At 53.9% G+C, this 27,287-nt stretch overlaps 1 protein-coding gene across 1 annotated transcript; it reads left to right on the top strand.

The window, feature by feature from the left end:
• Positions 1-2,986: 2,986 nt before the first annotated feature.
• On the top strand, positions 2,987-21,294 carry LOC130027097 (vacuolar protein sorting-associated protein 33A-like; the record flags this gene model as incomplete). Its single annotated transcript, XM_056117753.1, is given in 15 exon segments — positions 2,987-3,011; positions 3,182-3,216; positions 4,961-5,088; positions 6,236-6,422; positions 9,906-10,032; positions 10,521-10,670; positions 13,548-13,738; positions 15,314-15,440; positions 16,071-16,138; positions 16,792-16,929; positions 17,573-17,710; positions 18,884-18,896; positions 18,899-19,003; positions 19,006-19,040; positions 21,241-21,294. Coding segments are annotated over 15 exon segments (1,521 nt in total), but the record flags the coding sequence as incomplete, so codon positions are not given.
• Positions 21,295-27,287: the final 5,993 nt, after the last annotated feature.

The raw sequence follows: 27,287 nt of genomic DNA on the forward strand, positions 1-27,287 counted from the left end.
TGGAATCTGCTCATCTTCCTTAAACCCCTTCACTTTGAATAAACATTCAAAATCAGATTTTCTAAGTGTGTGTTAGATTTAGAGCAAGGAACTCTTAAAATAACCTTATGGTGGGATCAGTTACCAAATAAGTTTGTTTTGCTTTGCTTTGGGGACGCAGTGCTCTGCTGTCATTCCCACCTCCAGAGACCATGCAGTGGTAGGGACCAACCCAGTTCTCCTGTCTGTGAAGTGTAGACCCCAGCCCATCCCTCAAACACATGCCATAGGAAAGTCAAGATTCCTGACCCACAGGGTTGCATCAGAGATTTCCTTTCCCCTAAAACCCTCTTATTTCCACCTAAACAAGATCCTGTTTCCTAGCGAGGTGTTATGTAATAGCTTAACTGCACCACCCTTTCTGGTGTACGTCCAGCCCTTGGGGTTGAATACAAGAGATCTCTGTTAGTCTCAGATTCTTTTCTTACTACTTAATGATCTGGAGTGTAAGTGTGAGCCACACACTGAGATAAATACACACTTCTCTTTTCATCTCTGTGAGAATTTCCGTTTTCCGTAACCCCATGAGAATTCTGTAATGTGTGTGCGGATATCTTGGATCTCACTAACCAGACATACATTCTGCCATTTCTAACATGGGCCTCAGTCTTCGATTCCTCCTGTCAATTTTTGGAGGGATCCGACCCTCGGAACATGCTCCTCGTTCACGCACTCACCCGGGCACTAGGGACACTCGGCTTGTTGCTGTAAGTTACGCCTCCTTCACTGTGTCACCTGCCCGCATCACTGGTGCTATGGCCCAGTGCATGTTATCTAAACATGCATGACCCAGTGCCGCAAGGTGGATGGAGGGAGTTCCCATTGGCCCTCCCGACTTCTCCCAGGGCTGCACATTCCCTCCGTCCCCAAAGCACACAGATTTGAACCAGTGAATAGGACATGAACATCCACAGCTGTCTTGGACCCCAGACTTTAATGAGATCCCCCACTTCACACACACCTCTGTCTCTCTCCAAATATGCATCCCAGGAGCCACTCTTCTGTCCCCTCTCATGTCCTTTCCAGGCTGTGGCATTGCCCAGTCTTGACTGGCCATCCGTCCCCGCCCTGTGCTCTCCCACACACGTCCTTTTGTGGTGTAAATGCTCTCTCTCTCACACACACACTCACACACAGGTTGTATCTATTGTGTCTTTGCTCCTTCTCTGTCTTGCCGCCCTCTCTCCCCAGGCCAGGTCCTCCTCCTCCTGCTCTGCAAGCCAGCCCAGAGGAGAATCTGGCGGAGGGTGTGAGGCCACCCACTTTGTATGTCCCGACCTCTCATCCTCTACCGGAAACCCATGTTCACCTTTCTGTTATGGCCTTTTGCGAATTGCCTTTTTGTTTAAGAGCAACTCACTTTGGTCCTCTCCAGAGTCTGGATGAAAATCATTCTCTGTTGGATTAGTTGGAACAATCTTTGCCCCTGTTCTGGCTCAGAAAGGTTTCAAAAACAAAATCTCCGAACTTGCTGAAAGTTACTGAAATGAGTGAGAACCAATGGATACTCCCAGCATAAAGCCGCTCTGCAAGACATTCGTATAATTGCTTTGCATGTGTGTGTTTTAATTGTTGTCATTGCTTGGTAATAATTTATTCAAGATATCGCACTTCAACCTGGGATTAGCTGTTTAAATGAATTCTTTTTGGGGTAGTGGGGTGTGGGTGCAACAAGTCCTTTTTTTTCTCTGTCTGTTCTCCATCTCCCAGTTATTAACTTGTTTCTTTAAATTCAAATGGACAGAACAATACGCAGGTTCTGGTATGTACACATAGGCAAACTTTTTCTCCCTCACAGTCAGTAAAATTTCACTAAACTTCTGCAAGCATCAAAGCCTGGGCCCCTCCCCCTGCAACAGTCCTGGGAGCCGTTGAGCCCCGGTTGAGGCAGTTGTGCACTGGCCTCTCTCTGGCTTGATTTCTGGCATTTTGAACTCTTTGGTCTTTTAGAGAATCCGTGTTCATAAGAGACCCGGATGAAGAGAAAGCTTCCCTGCAGAAATCCATCAGTATTGGGAGTGCTTTGCTCATGGAGAGCAGAGCTGGAGAAGCTGAGAAATGAGGTCGAGCCCCGGCCCCGCCCACGTGGACCCGAGCCACGCCCCTCTCCGCCCGGGCCACACCTACCTGGGCCGAGCCACGCCCATCTCTCTGAACCACGCCCACATTGGCCTGAGCCACGCCCACCCCTAGGGCCGGGGGTGGGATAGTCGGGGCTGGGCGGAACCAAGAGGCGGAACCCCAGACCCGGAAGAGGCACGGGGTCCCCGGCCGTTTCCGGCTTCCGGCGGAGGCGTGACGTCACGACGTTCACGTGACCCGGGCGTCACGTGGCGGCGGGGCTGGGCGGCTCCGAGGCCGCATCTGTCCTCCGCGCGGGAGAACCTGGACTCCCTGCGCGATTCCCGGGCGATTCCCGGGCAGCGAGGGGAGGGCCGGGGCGGGGCGGCGTCTGGAGCCGGGGGCGCCCCCAGTGCAGCCCGAGCGAGGGGGCGTTGCGCTCCCCGCCCTGCGGCCCGGCCCTGGGAGGGAAACGGGGCGACTCGAGTCCGTCTGGCAGGCCGAGCGCAGCCCCGCGTCCAGGCCCTTCCCGCTGCCCCGCGTGCGGGTGTCGCCGCCTGCGACCCTGGAGCCACTTTCCCAGCTGCCTGCTCCTCCAGGGTCTCCTTGGCAGTTCACCCGCGGGGTTCATGACCCCAGTCTGACCCCAGGACACTGCGCACACACTCTTTGTGGAGGACAGTGACTGTGCGTCCGTGGCCAGTCGCACCCCTTGCCCTGATGCTGTTTTTCTTCAGGCCACGGAATATGAATGTGTCAGCTGTTGCTCACTGCAAGCTTTGTTTGTCCAGAGTTTGCAAATGACTGTTGTTTGCTGCTGGCCGTTATTGAAATTCCTTTCACTCAAATAACGGGATGCTTCTCCCTCCCGCAGGCAGTAGTTTGGGATGAGTATCTCACAGGACCGTTTGGCGTTCGCCTTACAAGCGGCCAACATGGCCAACCCGAGTTCGATTCCTCCGCCCCTCTCGGAGAGCCCGGCAAGCTACCGAGAGTATTCGATATGCCAGACACAGTAACAATAAAGTCTCCAATGGAGACGTTACTGGGCCCGCTCGAGCAAATCGATGATCAGCGGGAGGGCCTTTACTTACTTACTTACTTACACTTCTAAAGGTAAAAGAGTTTTTTTTTTTTTTTTGAAACTGTCATTCTGGACTCTAGCAAGAGTAATGTGATGTTCAACTTCTGGAGTAACTGGTGTGCAGAGCTGTCTGGCTTTTAGAATCACTGACGCTGTTATGAGTGGTAAATGTTTTATCTTCTGTGGACCTTTTGTTTATTTATTTGAAGGAAAAAACCTTTTATTTGGTGACTTTTAGGAAGGGGACGAGCGGAGAGAGAGAGAAACATTTCAAGAGAGACCGTGGGCTTCTCCAAAGGCAGAGAGAGCCCCTACACACATCCCAAGATTAGACAGGAAAGCACAAAAGTCCCCATCTCAAGGAGAGCTGCGGGCACCGCATTGGCTCGGCTACATGGGCACACGCAGCTCAGGGGCTCGGGCAGCATAGGAGCCTTCAGTGGACCTTTCAAGGGTGGGTGTGCTCCCCCCTCTTCTCCTTGATGGAGCGGCATGTCCTCTGATTGTTACTTCATGTGGCTCAAAGTTTTTCAGACACAGGATTGGTTACTTCAGCCTGAATTTATACACCTGGCTTTGGGGAATCTAAATTTTTATACTAAAGTGGTTTTGAATTTTATTTGGAGGCTCGTGCCAGGCAGTGCTCAGGACTTACTCCTGGCTTTGCACTCAGGATCACTCCTGGCAGTGCTCAGTGGACAGTATGGGGTGCTGGGGATAGAACCCCGGGTCAGCTGAGTGCAAAGCAAGCACCTTCCCTGCTCTACATTCTCCCTGGCCCCGGGTCTCCTGAGCACTGCCCCAGGGCACCTCCTGGTGGTGATTCTTAGCAGTTCGATGATGCTTGGCGCTGTGGTGGCAGGGCTCGCCCAGGCCACTCCAGTGGCCTCTCTTGGGATGCACATGGCAATGCTTGAGACCCTTGTGGTGCCAGGGGGCGAAACTGGCAGTCATGTGTCAGGCATGTACCTTAACCCCTGCACTCTCCGACTCAACACTAAAGTATACTGTGCTTTGGAGTGGGAGTGTTACAACACCTGAGTTTTTGTTGTTGGTCTGTTTTGTTTGGGCCACCCCTGGCAGTGCTCAGGCTTACCCCTGGCTCTGCACTAAAGATTGACTCTTGGTGGTGTTTGGGGACGGTGTGGGAGGCCAGCAATCCAACCCAGGTTGGCTGCCTGCAGTGATGCCCAAGGTTGGGTCGGCTGGTAAGTTTTAGGGGTTCTGTTCACCATTTGTATGTGTGCTTTCCTAGGAACATGGTAAGGTAAAGGTAAAGGTAAAGGTAAAGGCCCTCCCGTTGATCGTCGATTTGCTCGAGCGGGCCCAGTAACGTCTCCATTGGAGACTTTGTTGTTACTGTGTCTGGCATATCGAATACTCTCGGTAGCTTGCCGGGCTCTCCGAGAGGGGCGGAGGAATCGAACTCGGGTCGGCCATGTTGGCCGCTTGTAAGGCGAACGCCCTACCCGCTGTGCTATCGCTCCAGCCCAAAGGATTACCATGGCAAGCCCACTTTCCATCAGTTTTTTTCAGATCTGTATATAATAGTAAGGTAAGGTAAGGTAAAGGCCCTCCCGTTGATCGTCGATTTGCTCGAGCGGGCCCAGTAACGTCTCCATTGGAGACTTTGTTGTTACTGTGTCTGGCATATCGAATACTCTCGGTAGCTTGCCGGGCTCTCCGAGAGGGGCGGAGGAATCGAACTCGGGTCGGCCATGTTGGCTGCGTGCAAGGCGAACGCCCTACCCGCTGTGCTATCACTCCAGCCCCTAGGAACATGAGGTGGAGAAAATGTTCACACTCAAAGGAAGCCTCTTGCCAGCAGCCGATGTCAAGAATATCAATTTTTTCGTCAGACCCCGGCTAGAACTGATGGATATAATGGCTGAAAATGTGCTTAGGTATCTCAGAGCTGATGCTGGGTCCATACGGAATCATTCCTCTAGTGGTTTGAGTGCTCATCAGGACACCTTTGCTTGCCAGCGCTTTAGGAAGTGGATCTTTGGACAGATGTGAGAGTGTGTTGGAGGAGAATGGGGGGTCAGGAGCAGGATACTCTGCAGTCAGCCAAGGATAGATCCTCGGAACCCAGTGCGGTCCCCAAGTCTCCCGGGAGTGACTTCTGAGTGCATAGCCAGGAGTTATCCCTGAACACCTGCCGGGGTGGCCCAAAAACTATAAATAGAGAATGGGAAACTTTGTGTATTGGGGTTTGGGGAGGCAGGGCAAACCACATAAACCCCCTGTCTCAGGACAGTAGAAAGCTCCGGCCTGTCTCAGTAGAAGGACCCAAATTTCTTTATAAAAAGAAAAACAGCTAACGGTTCTTTTTCAAGTACTGAATACCATATGCTCAAACTTCATAAGCAAAGTCAGGAGAAGCTGATTAAAATTTAATGCTGCAGCGTCTATGGAGGAAGTGCACCAGCCCAGTCTGCATTACGTTTGATCGACGTGGCCCCTAAGGACTTAAAAGCATACGGGGTATTTGAGCAAAATCGGGCACGGTGTGGAGCAACCTTTTATTTTCCTAGAGACATGGCTTGATTAAATAGAAACATTTTTTTTCTGCAAGAAACAGATGTCCGTTGCAATAACCCTGAGAGGTGTTTTTTTTTTCCTCTTTTTGGGTGACACCTGGCAATGCACAGGGGTTACTCCTGGCTCTGTACTCAGGAATTACCTCCGGTGGTGCTCAAGGGACCATATGGGATGCTGGGACCTAGGAATCCAACCCAGGTCGGCCGCATGCAAGGCAAACGCCCTACCCGCTGTGCTGTTGCTCCAGCCCCAACCCTGAGAGTTTTCATGTCCCATCAATGGCCCAAGAGAAAGTAACACTGCCCCTTGGCAGAGCACAGGTCAGCGGTTTCCAGAAAAAGCACCAAAATCAAGAGAGCAAGAAAATTAGACTCTTGGGCCGAGTCAGTGGTGGGGGGTAGCTCATAAGCGTCTCTGTAGAGCCCACTGTGTGCCAGGAACAGGTGGGGCCCTGGGGAGCAGTCCTCGCCTCGGGGCCTCGGCCAACGCACGGTCCTTCTCTTGCAGTGAAGAGAGACGTGGCCTCACAAGAGATTTCCACATCTTGTTTGTACCCCGGCGTAGCCTGCTGTGTGAGCAGCGGCTGAAGGACCTGGGCGTCCTTGGCTCCTTCATCCACAGGGAGGAGTACAGCCTGGACCTCTTTCCCTTCGACGGGGACCTACTCTCCATGGAGCCGGAGGGCGCCTTCAGAGTAAGTTCAGTGTTTGCCCTTTGAACTTGACGCTCGTTTCTGCCTCGTTTGTGATGGTGACACTGACACTGGCATTTCAGTGATTCCTGGAAGCCTCCAGTTTCTTCCTTTTGGGGAGAGACGGGAGTTGGGCCACACCCAGCAGTGCTCAAGGTTTACTCCTGGTTCTGTGCTCAAGGATCACTCCTGCCCTTGCTCGGGGAACATATGTGGTGCCAGGGACAGAACCCAGGTGGGCTGCGTGCAAGACCAGCGCCTTCCCCTGTGCTGTCTCTCGGGCCGCTGCTCCTCTTGCTTATGGAGACCCTCCTGTTTCAACGAATTCGCTTAAAATTGTTAATGCCCTTACTGAATTCTCAAAAATCAATTGTCCTCAAATGTGTTTATTTCTGGTGTTTCTCTGCTGCTGGTCGATGTTTGTCCTTGTGCCCGTCCCACCCTGACTTGACTGTGGCTATGGAGGAAGCTTCGAGAGTGGAAGGCAGGGCCGCTCCAGCCAGAAATAGTCAAGTCTGTCACTGCGTTTTTCCAGTTAACCATTTGTGAGGGATTTTGTTTTCGTGACAGCCTTTCCCCTTGATTGAGTCTTGGCAAGACCTGAAGACTCTAATCTTACATTCTCATTTTCTAGAAATACAATTGCCTACATTTTTCATTCAAACTCTTGAGGTTCTGCAGTGTGACCTCGGGGCTGGGTGCAGGGTGTGCGGGAAATTCTGTTTCTCCCACACGCCCGTCCCAGCCTGTTTCCTACTGGTTATTTTCAGCACATATTTATTTGTTTGCTTTGCTTTGGTTTTTGCTTGGGGCCTCACCTGGTGATGCTCAGGGATTACTCTTGGGTGTCCTCAGGGGTCCATATTTGACTCTTTGATGCCAGGGAAGCACCTTTGCACTGAACTACCTATCTGGCCCCCCGGAGTTTTTCTTTTTTAAATGTTGTCTTTTTCTGAAAAGTGGATTTTTGTTTGCAAATATGATTTTATATGTTTTGTGTACTATCTTTATGACAGGGAGCACTTCTGAAAAAATTCTCTTTAAAAGTGTCAGCTTGGCTCTTAGGTGCGCCTGGGCCAGAACCCTGGCTCTTTCTTCTGTGGGGTGAGATTTCTCCATGTTTAGTCCCTTAAGAGAATCTGTAGACCCAAAAGCATTGATTTATGTGAGTTTTCAACTGTTGGAGTACACGGAGCTTAGGTTTATCAGGTTGCACCCATCACAGTGCTCCCGAGTCTCTCCCATTACTTTGTCCGTAACCACTTCTATGCTCTCTTCCCCAACCAATTTGTAAGGTCTCATCCTTCTTAGACACTGAAGCTGTACTGTAAGTTAATATTGCCTTTCTCCTCTCCTTATGTCTTTTGAGCAGTTTACTTTAATGCAGTGTCCTTTTGTATAGATACAGGAAGACAATTAATTCATATTATGCTTTATAACTTAGAATTTAATTGGCTTTGGATATTATTCGCTCCCGGGCATCTGCTTTCTCAACTTAAGCCTCAGTTGCCCTCACTTCCTAGTACCCCAAGGGCAGGGTCCCGAGGAGGGACTGGATGGAACCAGGGCAAGCCAGTAAGTTATGTGCTACCCTGGCATCGCGATGGGCCAGGCCAAGGTGCCACGGTTCTTAACTATAAGTTAAGAGTTTGATCATAGGCAAATGCTGTCATGATCCAAAAGTAACGACGAGACTAGGACCCTGCTGCTAGGAATAGGAAAGATATCTGGCCTGAGCACTGCAGTCTGAGATCGAGATGGCCCTAGGAGAGCAATTCTATAAGCTCACAGTATTTCTTACTGTGTCCATACGAAATGATTAATATTATGTATGCTTATATGTTGGTTGGACAAGGAGAGGAGAAACAGGTCCTAGAAGCAGTTTTCCTGTGTGTCCTGACTAGCTTGGATTAGACTGAACTTTCTCCCCTTCAAACAGCCTTCAGTAAATGATTTCAGTATATTGAGGCAGTTTCCCTTATCTCACAGGAACCTAGCTGGCCTTAGGTATGCAGATGCCAGGTGCTAAGCCAGGCCTGATCTTTGGGATGTAGATGCCTGGCTCTAGGCAGGCTGATGTAGATTCCAAGCTCTAGGGACTGGTCTTTGTTGTGCTAATCCAAGTGCTTGTAGCTTGTAAAAGGTGAGGCCAGGATTCCTGAAACAATGTGGATGTAAAGAAACTATGTATGGTTTGCTGCCTCAATGTTCTTTCTGTAACTCCTTTTGATGACATCACTATATTGCGCCCTTTAGAGGTACTGTGATCTATATAAGGGAGATTTCAGGGCTCTCTGGGGGGACATGTGCATCAGAGAACCTGGGAAGATGGGGCTGAGGACAGAAGCTGAGAGAACAAAGGAGCACATGCTTGAGAGATCCTGGGGCCTCCATGACATACATCTCTTCCCTGTAATAAACTGCTGCTAAGACCAACCAGCCTGGCCCTCGTTTCCTTCCTTCACCTGACCAACGCCATCCACCTCCCCGGAGTGGGGAAACGGCCTGAGACCACCGAACATGGGCTGTGGGAGAGATAGACCGCCGGCCCTTTTATTTTTTGTGTGTTTACACATTCAACCAGATGTTTTTCCTATGACATATTATTCACTGTAAATAGGGAAAATTGGGCATGGCTGGAGTTCTGGCAGGCCGAGTGAGACCCCCCCAAGTGGGTAACCAGCACCTAGAGTGTGCGACCCTCAGCCTCAGCGAGAAAGGGAGGGAAAGGGAAAAAAAGTACCGGAATGAAGGGGAAGATGCAAGGGGGAAACACATCAGCTTGATAATGTCCTCTAAAAACGGCGTACCAGGGCCAGAGAGATAGTAAGGTGGGTAGGGCACTTGCCTTGCCCCGGCCGACCCGGGTTCGATTGCCAGCATCCCATATGGTCCCCCGAGCACCACTAGGAGTAGTCCCTGAGTGCATGAGCCAGGAGTAACCCCTGTGCATTGCCAGGTGTGACCCAAAAAGAAAAAAAATAAAGAGAGTCCCGCGATGGGCACCAGCAGTGCCGCCGCATCAGGTGGAGTGCAGGTGAAGCGCGTTGCGTGGTTTCCCTCCTCTGCTCTCTGCACTTGCTGGATGAAGGGATTGAGGCGCAGGAGTGATCTTGAGGCCCCGCTGGGGACCGTGTGTGCTCTGTCAGCCCTGGTGAACCGCCCGGCTGGGGGCGCGTGCGTGCTCTTTCCTCTTTCTGGGCCAAAGATGTTTCTTTTTGTCTGTGTGTTAAATGGACCTTGTGGCCCTTCTCTGAGACCGTGGCTGCCCTGCTCCTGTCCCCTGTGACACTCGCTGCTGTATGTGGGAGAGGCTGCCTGCCCTTCTGCAAGCCCAGAGTATTCTGCCGTGTGGTCACGCGGGCATGCGGATGCCAGCCTTTCCTCGCCCGCCCAGCGATACTCGCCGCCAGTAGAGTCAGCTGCCTTGGAGCCTCGGTGCTGACTCGCAGAGCCTGTGCCCACGCGCCCGGCCCTCTCCCACAGGAGTGCTACCTGGACAGCGACCAGACGAGCCTGTACCACGCGGCCAAGGGCCTGATGACGCTGCAGGCCCTGTACGGGACCATCCCCCAGATCTTCGGCAAGGGCGAGTGCGCCAGGGTGAGCCGGGGCGGGGAGGGGGGCCTCTCTCCTGCGGGTGGGGATTGGGGCTCCACCTCGCAGTGCTCTTGGCTCTGTGCTCGGGCCACCAAACTGAGGCTGTCTGCGCGCAAGGCGTGACCCCTGGCCCCTCTGCTGTCTCCCAGCCCTCTTTCCTTTTCTCTTTTCTGTTCTTTATCTTTTCTTTTCCATCCCTACTCTCCCTCCCTCTCTCGCACTCTCCCTCCTCCCACCCTCTCCATACCCAGCAGTGCTCGGGGCTCACTCCTGGCAGGGTTTGAGGGATCGTATGTGGTGCCAGGAATTGAACCTGGGTCAGCCACCTGCAAGGCAAGCATCCTACCCACCATACTGTCTCAGGCCTGTCTTGTTTTATTTTATTGTTTGATTTTTTCCGTCTTATTTTTAAATTTTGGATTGCTGGACTCTTTTTTAGCTTCATTTTAAAATCCGCCCATTGCTAAAAAGGCTCTGCCTGGTTCTGTACTTTGTTTCCAGCAAGTGGCCAATATGCAGGAAGCCAGAATTCCATATTTCCTCTTCTTGATAACCTCTTGTTGCTTGATCGAAATGTGGATTTATTAACGCCCCTTGCGACTCAGCTGACATACGAGGGACTCATCGATGAAATTTATGGCATCCAGAACAGTAAGTGAAGTGACATCAGTTACTAATAGGTTAGCTGAGTAAAATCAATCTCAAAAGTGTCTGTTTTCGAAGGTGCGGCCTTTGTGTGTAAGTCAGAATACTTGAAAATGTCAGGCACTGACTTTCAGCCCAAGGTTAAAGCGAGCTCGAGCCAGGACACCATCGGGGAAACTGAGGCGAAGGCCTTGTGCAGAGGGCCATGCGGTGTGCAGCCCCGCTGCTCGGGGCCGTCCAGGGAGGCGTGAGGAATAGAGCGTTTCTGAGGGGTGCCTGGGTCCGAGGTCAGAGGGGTTTGGCCCCGGATGTTAGATTCTGTAGCACTTCAGATCTGAGTGGGGGCTAGGAAAGCTCACGGGGCTAGTGCCAGGCGCACAGGCAGCGCTGAGTTCCATCTGCGCTCCTGCCTTGTCCGGTGAGCACTGAGCCAGGAGTAGCTCCTGCTGGGATACAGTCCGAGAAGTTTCCCACAGTCTGATTCGTGTCTTTTCTTCAGAACAGGGAGCCCCAGGCCGCAAGAGGGGTAACTCCAGCGCCTTTAGGAGTGGCGCTGGCCGGGAACAGCCCTGGGGATAGAGCCCCGGTCTGAAAGGACGGGGATGCAGCTAACTGCATGGGGTCTCTCTGGGGACACAGAGCCCTGCAGCTGCTGAGTGCTGGCCGAGTCCGGACAGTGCTGTCTGTCCAGTGTGCCAAGCTGGTTATCGCAGAGTGAATTGCGATGGCGTGTGTGTGTGTGTGTGTGTGTTCATGTGTGTTAGTGTGTATGTCACTGCAGTGGTGAATGCATGGCTCAGTGACAGCGGCCACGGAAGCAGAACAGGACCACACGTGGAGGCATTTCCACACAACAAAGTGTTTCCCTGCTCTTTAATAATTATGGAGGTGTTTCCGTTTTGTTTTTTACCAGTTGTTCCGAAGGATAACTTCTTAAGTTGTTTCCTTCTGTGGGGACACTCGTAAGCAGTGCCCAAGGGACTGTGGGGCTGATCTCGGTGATTTTCTGCTCTGTGGGGCCAGTCCGTGGCCCTGGGGCCACTGGGGCTGTGCCTGGCAGCAGCTGGGGGGTGATGCCACACACACAGCCCCTCCCCAGATTCCTGCTCCGAGCTGTCACTGGCACAGGAGCACCCCGGCGAGGGGTCCCCACCTCCTGGTGCTTCTGCAAGTCTCTTGGGGGATCTGGCAGAGGGGTTGGGGGTGCGGAGGTGTGAGAGATGGGGCTCGAGGGGTGCCTCCGGGAGGAAGGAGTTTCGGGAACTCACAGTCTCTTCACATCACACACTTCCTGCTGATCAAACATTTAATTAAGGGAGAGGGCTGGAGTGATAGCACAGCGGGTAGGGCGTTTGCCTTGCATGCGGCTCAGCCCGGGTTCGATTCCCAGCATCCCATATGGTCCCCTGAGCACCGCCAGGAGTAATTCCTGAGTGCAGAGCCAGGAGTAATTCCTGTGCATCGCTGGGTGTAACCCCCCCCCCACCAAAAGAAACCGTTAAGAGAAATCTGAAAAACAAGGGGAAATTGGGCTTCCCCATAACCCCCCAGCTCTGCGCCCGTGGCTGGACCGAGGGCGATGGCAGGCCCGTGCAGGAGCTGCGTGCAGGCTGCCTGGGCCAGCGGCTGCCCCTCAGCTTTGAGCTGGAATGCGAGGTCTTGCCGACCTCGTGTATCTCAGCATGTGCTCAGGCCCCGGGTCCCACGGCCACCGTGGCGTGCTGTCTCCAGACGCTGGCGCCCGGGCTGTTCGGAGCGGCTTAGGATTTGGAAAGCATCCGAGAAGTGTTTTTCTTCCGTCGGTCCCTTTCTCTCCCCACATTTTCCGGTGCAGGAGTTCTTGTTGTTGCTTTATGATTCTCAGCACCCACCCCACAGTGCTCAGGGCCCACACGGGGCAGTGCTCAGAGGAAGACAGCTGGACTTGAGCGTGAGCTGCCCCCGATGACCCGTCTCTCTGGACCCACAGCAGGGGAGCTGATGGTGTGTAGACACGTCGGGATTTCTGTTGAAACTGGAGGAGATGTTTTTTTAAAAGGAACCAACTTGGAGCTAGAGGCAGTGCAGCAATTAGGGTGAGCTTGGTCCCCAGGACCGCATATGGTTCCCCCAGTCACTGCCAAGAATAAGCCCAGAGCACAGAGCCTGGAATAAGCCTTGAGCACTAACAGGTGTGGCCCAAAAATCAGAGAAAGGAAAAGGAAAGGAAAGAAGCCGTCGGAGCTGTCTCCCGCCCTCATGCACACTTCCATGCTGAGGTGATTCCTGGGATCTTGTTTTTCTTTTTCTTTTTCGAAGAGTATCTTGCCCGCACGGCAAAGCCTGGCAAGCTACCCGTGACGAGTTCGATATGCCAAACACAGTAACAAGTCTCAAAATGGAGACGTTACTGGGCCCGCTTGAGCAAAATCGATGAACAATGGGAGGACAGTGACAGGGGTCACACTTGGCAATGCACAGGGGTTACTCCTGGCGCTGCACTCAGGAGTTACTCCTGGCGGTGCTCAGGGGGCCATATGGGATGTTGGGAATCGAACCAGGGTCTTCCCAGTGCAAGGCAAACACCCTCCTTGCTGTGCTATCACTCCAGCCCCATCCTGGGCTCCTCTTGGCTTGTTGAGATGTCGGTGTAGACTGCATGCACTTGCACACGCCAGCAGGACAGACATTGGGCCGCCCTGGGGCATGTTTCCTCGGGTGGCCCCATCCTGAGTTCGGTTCGGGCTGGCAGTGGCAGAAGGCGGCCCACGGGCCAGGCCAGGGAAGCCGTGCGTGAAAAGCGTGAGCGTCCTGCGCTCGTGCGCAGCTAGTGACTCAAAGCCCAGTGCTCTCCCCTGAAAGGAAGTCTCTGGAGTCTCACTTGGGGTGTCCCCTCCCGTGCAGGTCATGTAAAGCTGCCGCCCGAGAAATTCGCCCCGAAGAGGCAGGGTGACGGGCAGGACCTGCCCACAGAGGCCAAGAAGCTGCCGCTGAACTCAGCTGAGGAGCTCTACGTCGAGATCCGAGACTGCAACTTCAACGCCGTGGGCGCCGTGCTCAGCAAGAAGGCCAAGGTCATCTCGGCCGCCTTCGAGGTGACTGGGGCCTGGGGCCAGGTGGCAGGCGGGCTGCAGGCGCCTGGTGAAAGGTGGTGCCAGGCCCTTTCCTGGTATCAGGTCCTTTGCCAGTCACCGTCCGCACTCCCTGTCCCTCCCTCCTTCCTCCCAGCCGCTGGCGGTGGTGGCATCTCCGCAAGCTCCTGCATCTAGGGAATCCGGGATCAGCCCGAGCAGGCTGGGACGGCGGGTGATACTGAGAGCACAGTCCCCGGCCCCCAGCTTCCTTAGCGCCTCGCGCCCTCCTGCTGCTCTTTATTCTGGGTTCAGCTCACTTTTGAAACCTGAATCAGTAAAATGATAGAAGCTGAATTTTTTAACTCTGGAGAAGTTTTTAAAAATCACTTTTTCCCTTGAAGGATGGATTTCCTGATTTCATCTTTTTTAGGAGTTATCTCCACTATATCAGTATTTGTATTTCTTTGGATTTTGTTTTTGAGGGGAGGCACACCCAGAGGTGCTCAGGGCTAAATCCTGGCTCTGTGCTCAGGGATCACTTCTGGTGGGCTGAGGCAACCCCATGGGATGCTGGGGATCGAACCCAGGCTGGCCGCATGCAAGGCGAGCACCTCGCCACTGTTCTGTCACTCTGACCCCATGGTTGTTGTATTTCTGAAGCTGCTTTTGTCTCACTTGGGTTTTGTTCCTCAATTTTTTATTTCCTCACCGTGACTTATAAAGCTATGGATAAGAAGTGTCGGGCATTCACTGTGCCAGCTCCGAGCTCGCCGTGGTGTCCAGTTCCCTCCTTTCCCGCTGCCAGTGCTCAGGGCTGGCTCCTGGCAGGCCACGGGGTTCTGTGGGGAGGCCGGGCACTGAGCAAGCGCCTCCCCCACTGTATAGCTTGGACCCAGGAAACGTTTTACACTTGATTTGCTGTTGTTGAGGTCTCAGGCTATACGAGCGTTAGCTTTTGTGGCTTCAAGGCAGTTTGCTGAGCTCCACATCCCTGGCAGGGACCATGCAGTGTCAGGTGTGGCCTGCGTGGGACCTGGGCTCCCTCCCTGTCCACATGGTCTCCCAGTGCTGCAGGAAGTGGCTGTCGGAGTCCCTGGACCCACCAACCTGCCTTTTCTATTTTCGTGTGGCTGTGGGATCTGGTTATAGCCTAATTCGTTTTGTGTCCGTTTCTCACACTAAAAATTAATTTGGGGGAGCCGGAGGGATAGCACAACAGGCCAGGCGCTTACCTTGCATGCAGCTGACCTGGGTTCACTCCCCAGCATTCCATGTGGTCCCAGTGCAGGCCAGGAGTGATCCTTGAGCTCCAGGCCAGGAGAAAGCCCGGGGCACTGCCTTGCACGTGATTCAAACATGCCCTGGGCAACCCAAAGACCTAAACTCTTAGAAATGCACTCTTGGCAGCCAGGGCTGCGGCTGAGGCACAGTGTGTGTGTGTGTGTGTGTGTGTGTGTGTGTGTGTGTGTGTGTGGCCTTGGGTACCTTCCCAGCACTGCTGTGGCTGTGACTGGGGCACGCCCTGTGTGTGTGTGTGTGTGTGTGTGGCCCTGAGTGCTGTCCCCAGTACTGTCGTGACCTTCTCCCCTCCCTCAGGAAAGGCACAACGCCAAGACGGTGGGCGAGATCAAGCAGTTCGTCTCCCAGCTACCTCACATGCAGGCGGCGCGGGGCTCCCTGGCCAACCACACCTCCATCGCCGAGCTCATCCAGGACGTGACGAGTGAGTGCCCTGTCCCGGGCTCAGGCTCAGGGTGTGTCACTGGCTCCCTGCTACTTCTGGGGGCCCCGGCTACTGTTTCACTTGTGCATTGTTCCCTGTGCTAGCCGCTGTGTCCTCGCAGAAATGTTCCGAGTGTGACTGTTGGGTTCTGCGGGGTCGGGTGGTGCAGCAGGGCTCTCCCAGGCTCCGGGTGGCGCCAGCACTGCTTCGCCAGACCTGGCACTACTTGCTGAGGTTGGTTTCAGTCGGATGTTGCAAGGAGCTGGAGTTGCAGCGGTACTGCAGTGCCTGGCACACAGCCGGCCCGGGTTGGATCCCGGAGTCCATATGGTCTCCGAAGCCTGCCAGGAGTGATCCCTGAGCACCACCGGGGGTGGCCCCCAAACGAACCAAAGTAAAATGCCCTTGGGAAATTGCTTTAATTAGTGTGAATGGGGAGCTGCTAGGGCCCAGGCCCCGGGGCTCTGTGTCTAGGCGCACCTCGGGGCACAGGCCTTCAGTCTCACTGTTCTGGAAGGTGCCTTCCCGGTGATGACTTAAACTTGGTGCTTGCTTGCTACTTTGCATGCCTCTGGGAGAAATGAGCATTTCTCCCACTTCTGAAATGCTCGTGCGTTAATTATGTTTCAGCGTCTGAAGACTTCTTTGATCAGTTAACCGTGGAGCAGGAGTTTATGTCCGGAATAGACACTGATAAGGTACGTGAACAATAAAACCGTTTTAGCCGATAGTTAACCAGATTGGCAAACAGAACTCGAGGTAGGAAAGGAATCACTTTGATTTCTGTGTCTGGCCTAAATACCTGCCAGGGCAGAGCAAAATGTGCGGAAAGAGATTCTGCCAAGGGATAGGTTTCTATTGACCGGGGGTGGTGTGTGTGTGTGTGTGTGTGTGTGTGTGTGTGTGTGTGTGTGTGTGTGTGTGTGTGTTCCATTGCATGTGTGTGTGCATGTGTTCCATTGCTGTTCGCTGTCCTCAGAGAAACAAGACCCAGCCCTGAAGCCCAAGACTATTGAAGCCCATCACGGATAATATAAGAGCGTGGGTTATATGATCGCTTTTCCTGTCTGCCCGTCAATAAATCCCGCATTCTCACTTGCAGCAAGCAAGCGCCCAAATTCCCTACAGTCCCTGCTACTTTACTGATGCTGCTCAGGTGTCGCTGACAAGTGGGACAGTTGCACCCGCCCGCAGCCCCTGGAGCTTAGGTTGTCCAGGGAGTGTGGGCAGGAGCGTGAGCCAGCCTCTCCTTGATTGGGCCTCTCCTTGATTGGGCCTCTCAGGGGCCCGGGAACTCCCAGGCCTGCAGGCCCAGACCCAGCTCTCACGCATGAATCTGCCACGACTCGAGGTCAACAGTTACATGGAGGACTGCATCGCCCAGAAGCATCCGCTCATCAAGGTGCTCAGGCTCATTTGCCTGCAGTCGGTGTGCAACAGTGGGGTCAAGCAGAAGGTTCTGGATTATTACAAAAGAGAAATTCTCCAGGTCAGTGTTTCTAAGTGACTCATTTGCCAAGGGCGAAATTTTTTAAAAAGGCAGTTGGCCTTGCACGTGGCCCACCTAGGCTCGATCCCCAGCACCCATATGGGTCCCCTGAGCCCCACCAGCACTGATCCCTGAGCACAGGAAGTGGGGGGGCAAAAGCAAACAAAACAAAGGAGACATCTGGAAAATAGCACGGCAGGAGGTGTGGTTGGCCTCCTTTTCCTACTCAGTCATTTGAGTACACTGTCATCTATCTTCCTTACGTTGGGCCCATGTATTCTGGCTTTAAAGTGAAAATGTGGGGTCCAAAGAGCTCGAAAGGGGCTGGAGCAATAGCAGAGCGGGTAGGGCGTTTGCCTTGCACGCAGCCGACCCTGGTTCGATTCCCAGCATCCCATATGGTTTCCCGAGCACCGCCAGGAGTGATTCCTGAGTGCAAAGCCAGGAGTAACCCCTGAGCATCGCCGGGTGTGACCCGAAAAGAAAAAAAAACAAAAACAAACCAAGAGCTAGAAAGGGGTAAGGCACTCATCTTGCATGCTGCCAGGTATGACTGAAAACAGTAGTATCAAAATGAGAGTGAAAATGTTCGCTCCCTCTTCGGAAGTGGGAGATCTAGCAGGCTCCCCAACTTCTCTTGCAGACATACGGCTACGAGCACATCCTGACGTTACAGAACCTGGAGAAGGCCGGGCTGCTGCGGCCCCAGCAGGGGGGCAGGAACAGCTACCCCACCATCCGGAAGACCCTGCGCCTCTGGATGGACGATGTGAATGAGCAGGTGAGCGGAGTCTTCGAGCACACGCAGTCACATGCACGCCATCTAATAGGCGAGCCGAGCCTTCACGCACATGCACGCGCGCCAACATACACACACAGACACGTACATAGACATACACACACATTTCCCCAGTGGTGTGGCGTCCTGCTGGTGGGAAGGCGCTGCCCTTGCAGAAGCCAGGACTGAGTGGGGCTTGTTGGGGGACACTTTTTGAAGATGGGGGCTGGGGGTGGGAAGCGGGGGCCCTTGTCCACTTAGGCCTCAGGGCGGGGGAGGCTGGTCTGGGCTCAAGGAAGCCTCTGGTCAGCGAAAAGGCCAGCCTCAAGTAAGAGGATTGGGGACCAACACAACTGACTCACCGTGGGCAGTTGGGGCTGCTGGACTCAGAGTCACTGTGAGAGAGGGGGGGTTTCAGACTGGGGGTCACTGTGATGCTAGGGGCTGTCACTCTCACCCTTGGGAGATTTGGGCGTGGCTGTGCCCTGGGGCCTCGGCCCCTGGAAGAATGCCTGAGAGTAGCTTGGCTGGGCTTAGAGCTCTCCACATTCCCTCCCCCCAGTGGGCCAAGTTTCCATAGGAGAAGTTTCTCACCAAATCGATGAACAGTTTTTCTTCTGTGGGGGTCGGATGCAATCTTTCCCGGGCAGACCGTTGAATGTTCAGACCCAGCGGTGCTGGGGTTTGGCCATGCCCCTGCCCTCTGCACGGGCTGCCGGGCACTGGCACCTTCCAGCACACAGGGACACCAAGCAGCTTTCTGAGATTGGTTTGAGACAGAAGGACTCAGGGCCAGGAGAGGTGAGGGCAGAGCCATGCGTCAGCTCTGCACCACCAGGTCTGATCCATAAAGCTGTAGGGGTGGGGGTGGGGGGAAGAGAGAGAAGGAGAGAAGAGAGAGATTGGGAATTGGGTAGAGGGTGGAGATGGCAGGGCTCAGCGGGGTAGGCTGGAGCACACTGTGTTCCTCCCCAAAGTCAAATCCAGGACGGCAGCGTGGAGGACATTTGCCTTTAATGCGGCCAACCCAGGTTGTGATCCCTGAGTGCAGCACCAGGAGGGAGCCCTGAGCACCGCAGGGTATGGCCTCCACCAGAAAAAAAAAAAAAGATCCCATGGCCCATTAGGCAGAGAGGAGTTGCTTGACTCCAGGTGTCCCTCTCGAATCCTCTGCAGAACCCCACGGACATCTCGGCTATGCCCCCCTCAGCATGCGGCTGGCCCAGCTGCTCTCCCGGCCTGGTTGGCGCAGAATCGAGGAAGTTCTGCGCATTCTCCCGGGCCCCCACTTCGAGGAGCGCAGCCGCTGCCCACGGGCCTGCAGAAGAAACAGGTTTGTGAGGGATTTTGTTTTCGTGACCCGCCTTTCCCCTTGATTGAGTCTTGGCAAGACCTGAAGCCTCTAATCTTACATTCTCATTTTCTAGAAATACAATTGCCTACATTTTTCATTCAAACTCTTGAGGTTCTGCAGTGTGACCTCAGGGCTGGGTGCAGGGTGTGCGGGAAATTCTGTTTCTCCCACACGCCCGTCCCAGCCTGTTTCCTACTGGTTATTTTCAGCACATGTTTATTTGTTTGCTTTGCTTTGGTTTTTGCTTGGGGCCTCACCTGGTGATGCTCAGGGATTACTCTTGGGGGTCCTCAGGGGTCCATATTTGACTCTTTGATATCAGGGAAGCACCTTCGCACTGAACTATCTGGCCCCCCAGAGTTTTTCTTTTTTAAATGTTGTCTTTTTCTGAAAGGTGGTTTTTTGTTTGCAAATATGATTTTATATGTTTTCTTTACTATCTTTATGTCAGGGAGCACTTCTGAAATATTTCTCTTTCAAAGTGTCAGCTTGGCTCTTAGGGGCACCCGGGCCAGAACTCTGGCTCTTTCTTCTGTGCGGTGAGGTTTCTCCATGCTTAGTCCCTTAAGACAATCTCTGGACCCAAAAGCATTGATTTATGTAAGTTTTCAACCAGATGCTTTTCCTATGACGTACTTTTCACTGGAAATAGGGAAAAGTGGGCATGGCTGGAGCTCTGGCAGGCCGAGTGAGACCCCCCCCCCCCAAGTGGGTAACCACCACCTAGAGTGTGCGACCCTCAGCCTCAGCGAGAAAGGGAGGGAAAGGGAAAATAAATACCGGAATGAAGGGGAAGATGCAAGGGGGAAACACATCAGCTTGATAATGTCCTCTAAAAACGGCGTACCAGGGCCAGAGAGATAGTAAGGTGGGTAGGGCACTTGCCTTGCCCCTGGCCGACCCGGGTTCGTTCCCTGGCACCCCATATGGTCCTCCAAGCCCCGCCTGGTGTGAAGCCAAGCCAGGGAGTCAGCTTGAACCCGTGCATGGCCCCAGCGCTCCTGGTGCCTGTCTGCGCCCTCTGCGCCCTCTGCCATTGGAAGCTTGTGCAGGTGTGTTTGAGACGCGATCGCATTTCCCTGCATTCTTGGGCGTGTGAGTTGATTTGTGGTACTGCTGCTGTTGGTCTCAAGACTTGACCTTTCGAGAACGCAGGTGCATCACCAGATTTCCAGGCCCCCTTTCCCTCAGCATGTTGGTCTCAGCAGCACCTTAAGAGAAAGAACCTGTGGCTCGCTTGGTTTCTGGGCTGCTGTCACCCAGCTCCCCGTGGGTTTGCTCACATCCCTGGGCTTCGGCCTGTGGAATCCAGAACATTCCTGGGCTCCCCCGATGGTCTCTCCCCACTCCAGTCATGGAGCAGGGAGGGGCTTGCATGCCATGTGTGGTGACAGGACAGGGGCCTGCCCGGCCCTGTGTGGTGAGAGGACTCGGGGTTCACCTTCCATGCAAGTCATTGCATGTCTGGGAGCGGCCTCTCTGCTCCTTCTATTCCCAGTCAGCAGTGCGGAAGCGTTGAGGAAGTGGCTTGGTCACCCCAGCTGAGGGTAGGGGCTGTCTTAGTCACACCCAGGGTCGCTCCTGGCCCTGTGCGGGCGGGGTGGGGCCATCCCAACAGGCAGACCCAACACAGGTCGGAACCAAGGGCCCCACATCCCCCCGTGGATGCTGCATTCACATCTTCTCTCCCGCCCTGAGCCACGACGGCCCCCGAGCTGGCATCCCGGCGGGGGTAGCCACGGCTCTGCTCACCTGAGCTGCTCGCAGTGGCCCTTACTCCGGGTATTCTGCTTGAGGGACCCCAGAACTTGGGCACCCTGGCGTGTGTCATGTGAGCAGATAGATTGGGCTCAAGGTGCTGGGGGGCTCGCCCCGCCCGGGTGGAGTTTGCCAAGGGCCCCGGAGCCCTCACAGAGGTCCGTCTCTGAGGCTTCCTCGTGTGAATATGAGGGACCTTCCAGCCCTCACAGGACGGAGTCTGCTGCTCGTGTCCGACCCCCCGACCACACACACACACACAGCCCTCCCGCAGTCAGCTCCGTGGAGTAGAGGATGCCCGTGGCCGGGCGCTGTGTGCAGGGACGGACTCGTCCGTCTGTCTGCTCACTGCCCCTCTGCACGTCAGTCGGCAGCTGAGAGGAAATGCCTGGCGTGACCAGACCTGCCGGGACTCCCTCAGGGACTTTGCAGACTCCGGCCCTCGGCGTCCTGTGTTGACTCACGGTTCTGCTGAACCCCTGACCCAGAGTTCAGTACAGCCCTGCTTCCTACAGGGCCCACGTTACTGTCCCACCACTAGTCGGGGCTTCCACATTCAGCTATGCGGAGACCATCACTTGTTCTTTTACAAGTCAGTGTGTGGAAATGTCTCTACTTTGTAAAGACCAGCTCGAAAAATACTGTGCATGGTGTTGCTCATGCAGGCGGGACTGAGTAAAAATGTGTGTATGTAGTATCAGTGGGTTTAGCGCTGGGCCCTCGCAAATGGCCCTGGGGGCTGAACGGCCCTGTGAACTCCACTGCAAAGAGTAGAACTCGGCTGATAATGCAAAGGTTTACCCCACTCCCAGTTACAGCAGAGCAGAGCATGCAGGGTAGACATGTGTTGTTAACGTGTGTGTGTGTGTGTGTGTGTGTGTGTGTGAGTGACACATCTGGCGATGCTCAGAGTTACTCCTGGCATTCTAGTAGCCTGGCATTGGTCACTATCGCTCTGGCCTCTGTTGTTAGCACTGTAGCACTGTCCTCCCATTGTTCATTGATTTGCTGGAACGGGCACCAGTAACGTCTCTATTCTGAGACTTGTTGTTACTGTTTTTGGCACATCGAATATGCCACAGGGAGCTTGCCAGGCTCTGCGGTGCGGGCAGGATACTCTCGGTAGCTTGCCGGGCTCTCCGAGAAGGACGGAGGAATCTAACCTGGGTAGGCCATGTGCAAGGCAAACGCCCTACCCGCTGTGCCATCGGCCCCTGTGGTTAACTTCAAAAAAAATTTTTTTAATACAGAATTATGGGTGCTGGGGATATAGCTTAGAGGGCTAGAGCCCCAGCATCACCTGGGGAGCCCCGAGTTCAGGATAGGTGGGACCCACACACCACCAGATATGACCCTAGGGGCTTTTAAAGAGGAATTACAAGGGCTGGAGCAATATAAGTTGGGAGGGCATTTGCCTTGCACGCAGCTGACCCAGGTTCAATCCCCGGCATCCCATATGGTCCCCAAAGCACCACCAGAATAATTCCTGAGTGCAGAGCCTATCCCTGGAGCCTCGTCGGGTGGGAGTTGTTAGAGGTGTCTCTGTAGTAATACGCCGTTTTGAAACATGAATGTTTTGTTTGGGTGCTCGGGGCTGGGCAGGGCCGGGCAGGAGCCGGCTTAGCTGTCCGCAGGCAGACACAGTTCCCGCTCTGAACCGTCACCTGGGCCCCTGAGCAGTTCGAAAGAGGCCCCCTAATGCTTTCCTTCCCCTGCATCATCCTCTGTGGTCTGCTCCAATGCAGAGTTTCCGGTTCTTTTCTGAGGACTCTTTGGACATCCTGACCAGGGTGGCTTAGACTCAAGTGTGAGGCTGCACCCCAGACCTGGCGGAGCCATCCTTCGGGGTCTTTGGGGATGTTATGCTCACTCTGGGCCAGGCTCTCTGGGAGGTCTCCCTCTGCACCCCGCCCCCAGTCTGCACACCTCCACGGTGTTATCTTTTTATTGTTAATTTTTTCACCCGGAGAGGCACGGGGCTTACTCCTGGCTGTGCAGTCAGGATTTACTCCTGGCGGTGCTCAGGGGACCATATGGGATGCTGGGATTTGAACCCAGGTTGGCTGCATGCAAGGCAAATGCCCTCCCCGCTGTACTATCGTTCCAGCCCCGACACTAGAAGCTTCGACCTGGGGATCCTTGTTCCTTCAGCTCTTTTGCATGGAAGGGTGGGTGTGAGTCAGAACTGAGCGGCTGTGAGCGTTGGGGGGATTCCATGGCATGTGAGGTGTCTGTGAGTTTTCCGAGGCATGTGGGGTGTCCCGTGGCGGGTTCTGCAGGGCAGCTGGGGCTGGGACCCGGGTTAGGCCAGAGACCGGCCTCACCTCCGGTCACCTTCTCTCAGTCCTGTTTGCCGGCTTGCTCTTCTCTTCGAGCTCTTGCTAACTCTGATTTTTCCCCCTGACACATAAAAATTTCCTCTATCTGGATATTTTGAAGTTGAATGCCAGTGTGAGGCGGGTGACGGGCTCGCTGATGACAGTGAATAGATGCCGTTTGCATATGTCCTGTGCCTTCAGGCTGTATATAGTATTGAACTGTGTCTGCAGCTCCTGAAATTTTGTTTGGAACGGAAGACTGATTTTTATGTACCTTCCTGATAGAATGTCATGCAGTGCTGCCCGAGGGGTAAGGGGTCCTCGGAGTCCTAAGGGGGGAAAATGACCCAAATTGAGGTGCTTCCTGTGTGCCAGTGTCCCATCACGCCACACCTCCCAGGGCTGGTGTTTCCCTGTCCAGAAGACGCTGGACAGACGTGAGCCAGAGCTCTAGCAGGGAGGAAGCCTTTGTGCTGCGGGATGAAACAGAACTGCCTTCGGAAACCCCAGCTTTGAGTCCAGCTGACATTTTCAAGAAATACAAAACAGACTTTTTTTCCCCATTTTTAGTACCAGCGCAGATAATCCCCTAAGGTTATTTGCTTCCCTGAGAGATATTTAGCTTACCCTTTCAAGGTTCATTTAGAGCAGATCTTGGCGGTAGATCAGAGTTGGGTGCTAACCGAGTTCAGAGTGTTTGCTTATTTGCGGCCTTCTTTGTCTCTTAAGAGGAGCCGTAGTTAGAGGCCTCCAGAGAAAACAAAACACAAGCACCCGCTTCCTCCAGGCTTGGTTCCTCTGTTCTCAACCCCTGGCCACTTGTCTATGCATCGTCCCCAGAGCAGGCGGGGGACAGAGGCAGAGAGGGTCTGAGCAGCCTCTGCATGGTGCTCACCGAGCAGTGCTCCCCATCTTTGTGGCTTCTGTTGAGGTTCTGAAGTGAGTCATCAGGTTCTAGTGACAAATGTCTCATGTACCGCGTGACACAAAGATGGAGTTTGTGCCATCAGTCCCCGGGGTGGGAGGAGGGAGCGTCGGGTTTGGGGGGTCAGTGGCAGGAGGATGTGACCCATAGCATGTCGGCTTTATCTCGGGTGGGGGAAAATGGATCGTTTGGGGAGGAGTGTGCTTGGGGTACAGATTTGCCGCGTTTTTCTGGATTTCTCCTTCTCTTTCTTTTTTTTTTATTTAGGAGTACTGCTATTTATCCAGCCACTGATTAGCTGATTGAATTGTGCATGAACTCCACCTTACTTTTTTTTCATTTTTTATGATTTTATTTACTGAGTCACCGTGAGAGCAGTTGCAAAGCTTTCAGGTCTAAGTCTTGGTCATACAATGAAACACCCATACCTTCACCAGTGCCCATTCTCCACCACCAACAACCCCAGTATATCCCCATTCCACGCCCTCCCCCTACGTGTGGGGCAGATGATTTCCAAATTATTCTCTCTCGACTTTGATCACATTCAATATTTTGACACCAGACCCACCATTATTGTTTGAGATTTTACCCCAACACTCCGATCTGCTGAAAAGGCAACAGTAGACAGTTTGTTTTCTATTGCTGGTTATGAATAACCTATGATGTTGTGTGGCTGCAGTAGTGGCCGCACGATTTTGAAATTCCAAATTTGAACACTTCAATCTGGAGGGATTTGTGCCCAAACCTGCTGGGTTCCGAGATTTGCTCCTGAGTCTCTGGCATCCTGGTCATTAAGCAGCTTGATCAAGAGTCAGAGAGGCCGTTCATGGACAATGACTTGGGGTCTCATTGGGACGGGGAGGACAGGACTGGCTCCACCCCCATCCTGTGGGGCCCAACAAGTTTTCTCACTGAGGGCCCAAGCCTGACTGTCCAGTGACCTCTGGAGGATGGCGGCCACCTGGCCACCAGGGGGAACAGGCCAAGGCATGAACCCATGGGCTCAGCACTGCAGGGACCAGATGCCTTTCTGCCAAAAGCCACTGGGTTTCGAGATGTGTTTCTGAGTCTCTGGGATCATGGCCATTGAGCAGTTCAACCAGGAAGCAGAGAGGCCTCCAATGATACAGCTGAGCCGGAGGTGGCTTGTGGGTGTGTTTCCCACATTCCTAACTTTTGGCCGTTTCCTTTCTTGGTAAACTTTGCCCCAAGTTTTTGGGGTCTGGCCAAAGGCACAGCAGCAATTTTGGGGTATCTGGAGTCTGAAGGTGCCATCAGGCTGCTGATGCACTCGCCTCACAAGTAGTGTTTTTCGTTTGTTTGTTTGTTTGTTTTTAATGTAGGAGTACTGCTATTTATTCAGCCACCGATTAGCTGATTGAATTGGGTTTGAACTCCTCCTTACTTTTTTTTGTTTTTCATAATTTTATTTATTTATTTATTTTTTCTTCTTATGTTTATTTATTGAATCACCGTGGGAAAAGTTACAAAGCTTTCAGATTTAAGTCTCGGTCATGCAATGATCAAACTCCTTTCCCTTCACCCTTCACCAGTGCTCATTTTTCACCACCAAGAACCCCAATATACCCCACCTCCCACCCACCCAATGCCTGTGAGGCAGATGATTTCTACTTAACTCTTCTCTACATTGATTACATTCATTGTTTCGACAAAAGATGCACCTTGATTGTTTATAATTTACCCCCCAACTATCAGAATGGCTGAAAAGGCATTGTGAAATACATTGTTTTCTATATAAAGTTTGGAGTTCCGAGGCTGGAGACATAGCACAGCAGGTAGGGCGTGTGCCTTTCACGTGGCCAACCCGGGTTCGAGTCCCAGCATCCATATGGTCCCCTGAGCACCGCCAGGAGTAACTCCTGAGTGCAGAGCCAGGAGTAACCCCTGTGAGTGCAGAGCCAGGAATAACCCTTGTGCATCGCCAGGTGTGACCCAAAAAGCCAAAAAAAAAAAAGTTTGGTGTTCCTCCCCTCCAAACACAGGTGTGAGGTGCTGCGTTTCGCTGAGCAAGCAGAAGGAAAGCAGAGAGCTCGGGCCCAGTGGTTGATGCAGATTGCTGGGCCGGGCCGTCGAGCAAGGGAAATTTGGGGATCTCTGGGACCCGTCCTCGGGCCCAGTGCTCTCCGGGGCCCCTAGCTTGGTCGTGTCCTACGAGTTGGGGGCGAGCCTGGCCTTTGTGCTTGCGTTGCGTTTGGACGGGCAGGTGGGGTGTTCAGGGCCCAGCTGCTGACACCTGATCCCGCCCTGGCCAGGTGGGAGGACGGAGATTGGCGGCTGGCCCCGGAGATGCCCAAGATAGCCAGTCAAGGAGATAACCAGAGTCAGTCCCAGTGGAGTTGGGTGATAGGCTGAGATAACGCACCGAGCCGCTGAGGCAGATCCTGTCTGGAGACGCTCGCGCACCTTGATTCCAGGCCGGCCTGGCCTGGCGGGGGGCGGGAGCGAGTGGGCGCCAACCTCGGTGTTTCCGTGGCTCGAAGCTTCCGGGCCCTTCTGCTTGCTCTGCTGTTGTTTTGTTTTTGGGTCACACCTGGACATGTTCCGGGGTCACTCCTGGCTCTGCACTCAGGACTTACTCCTCGAGGTGCTCTGGGGTCCCTATGGGATGCCGGGATTGAACCCGGGTCAGTTGTGTGCAAGGCAAACGCCCTCCCCGCTGTACTAGAGTTCTGGCCCCATGGCCCAAAACTTAAAGAAAAATCCTTGCTGGGGTTGCCCTGTCCCTGGCGCCCTGTCAGCCTCGTGGGTCTGCACACGGCTTGTGTGACTGCCTCGAGTGGCCAGTGACAAGGGGCGCCCGCCTGGCCTCCTGCTCCCCAGGGCTGCTCTCTACCCGGTGCTCCCGGCCCTGCAGCCCTCAACTCCTGCCCTGTGTTCCCTCCTCTTTTCTGTGGTGTCCACCTCCTCTCTCGGTGGCCCTCCCCCTGGGGTCACCCCCCTTCCTGCGTGGTGCTGGGACAGCAGAGCTGCTGGGTTTGTGCCGGCTTTGTGCCAGGTGCATGTGTGACCCCGGGGGCTTGGACTCAGGACCTCATGCTTGTGAGGCAGTGCTCAAAACCCCCTCTCGGACATTCCTCCCCTTCAAGCTGAAGGAACGGACTTGACCCACGTTCAGGCTCACACCTCTGCTTCCTGCCGACTCAATGCCGGCCGCTAGCAGGCCAGGACCCGTGTGCCACGCCTGTGTGAAGCAGGGACCTTCTG

This window comes from Sorex fumeus, unplaced genomic scaffold (genome assembly GCF_029834395.1).
Source record: "Sorex fumeus unplaced genomic scaffold, SorFum_2.1 ptg000036l, whole genome shotgun sequence".
In the NCBI taxonomy this organism is placed as follows: domain Eukaryota; kingdom Metazoa; phylum Chordata; class Mammalia; order Eulipotyphla; family Soricidae; genus Sorex; species Sorex fumeus.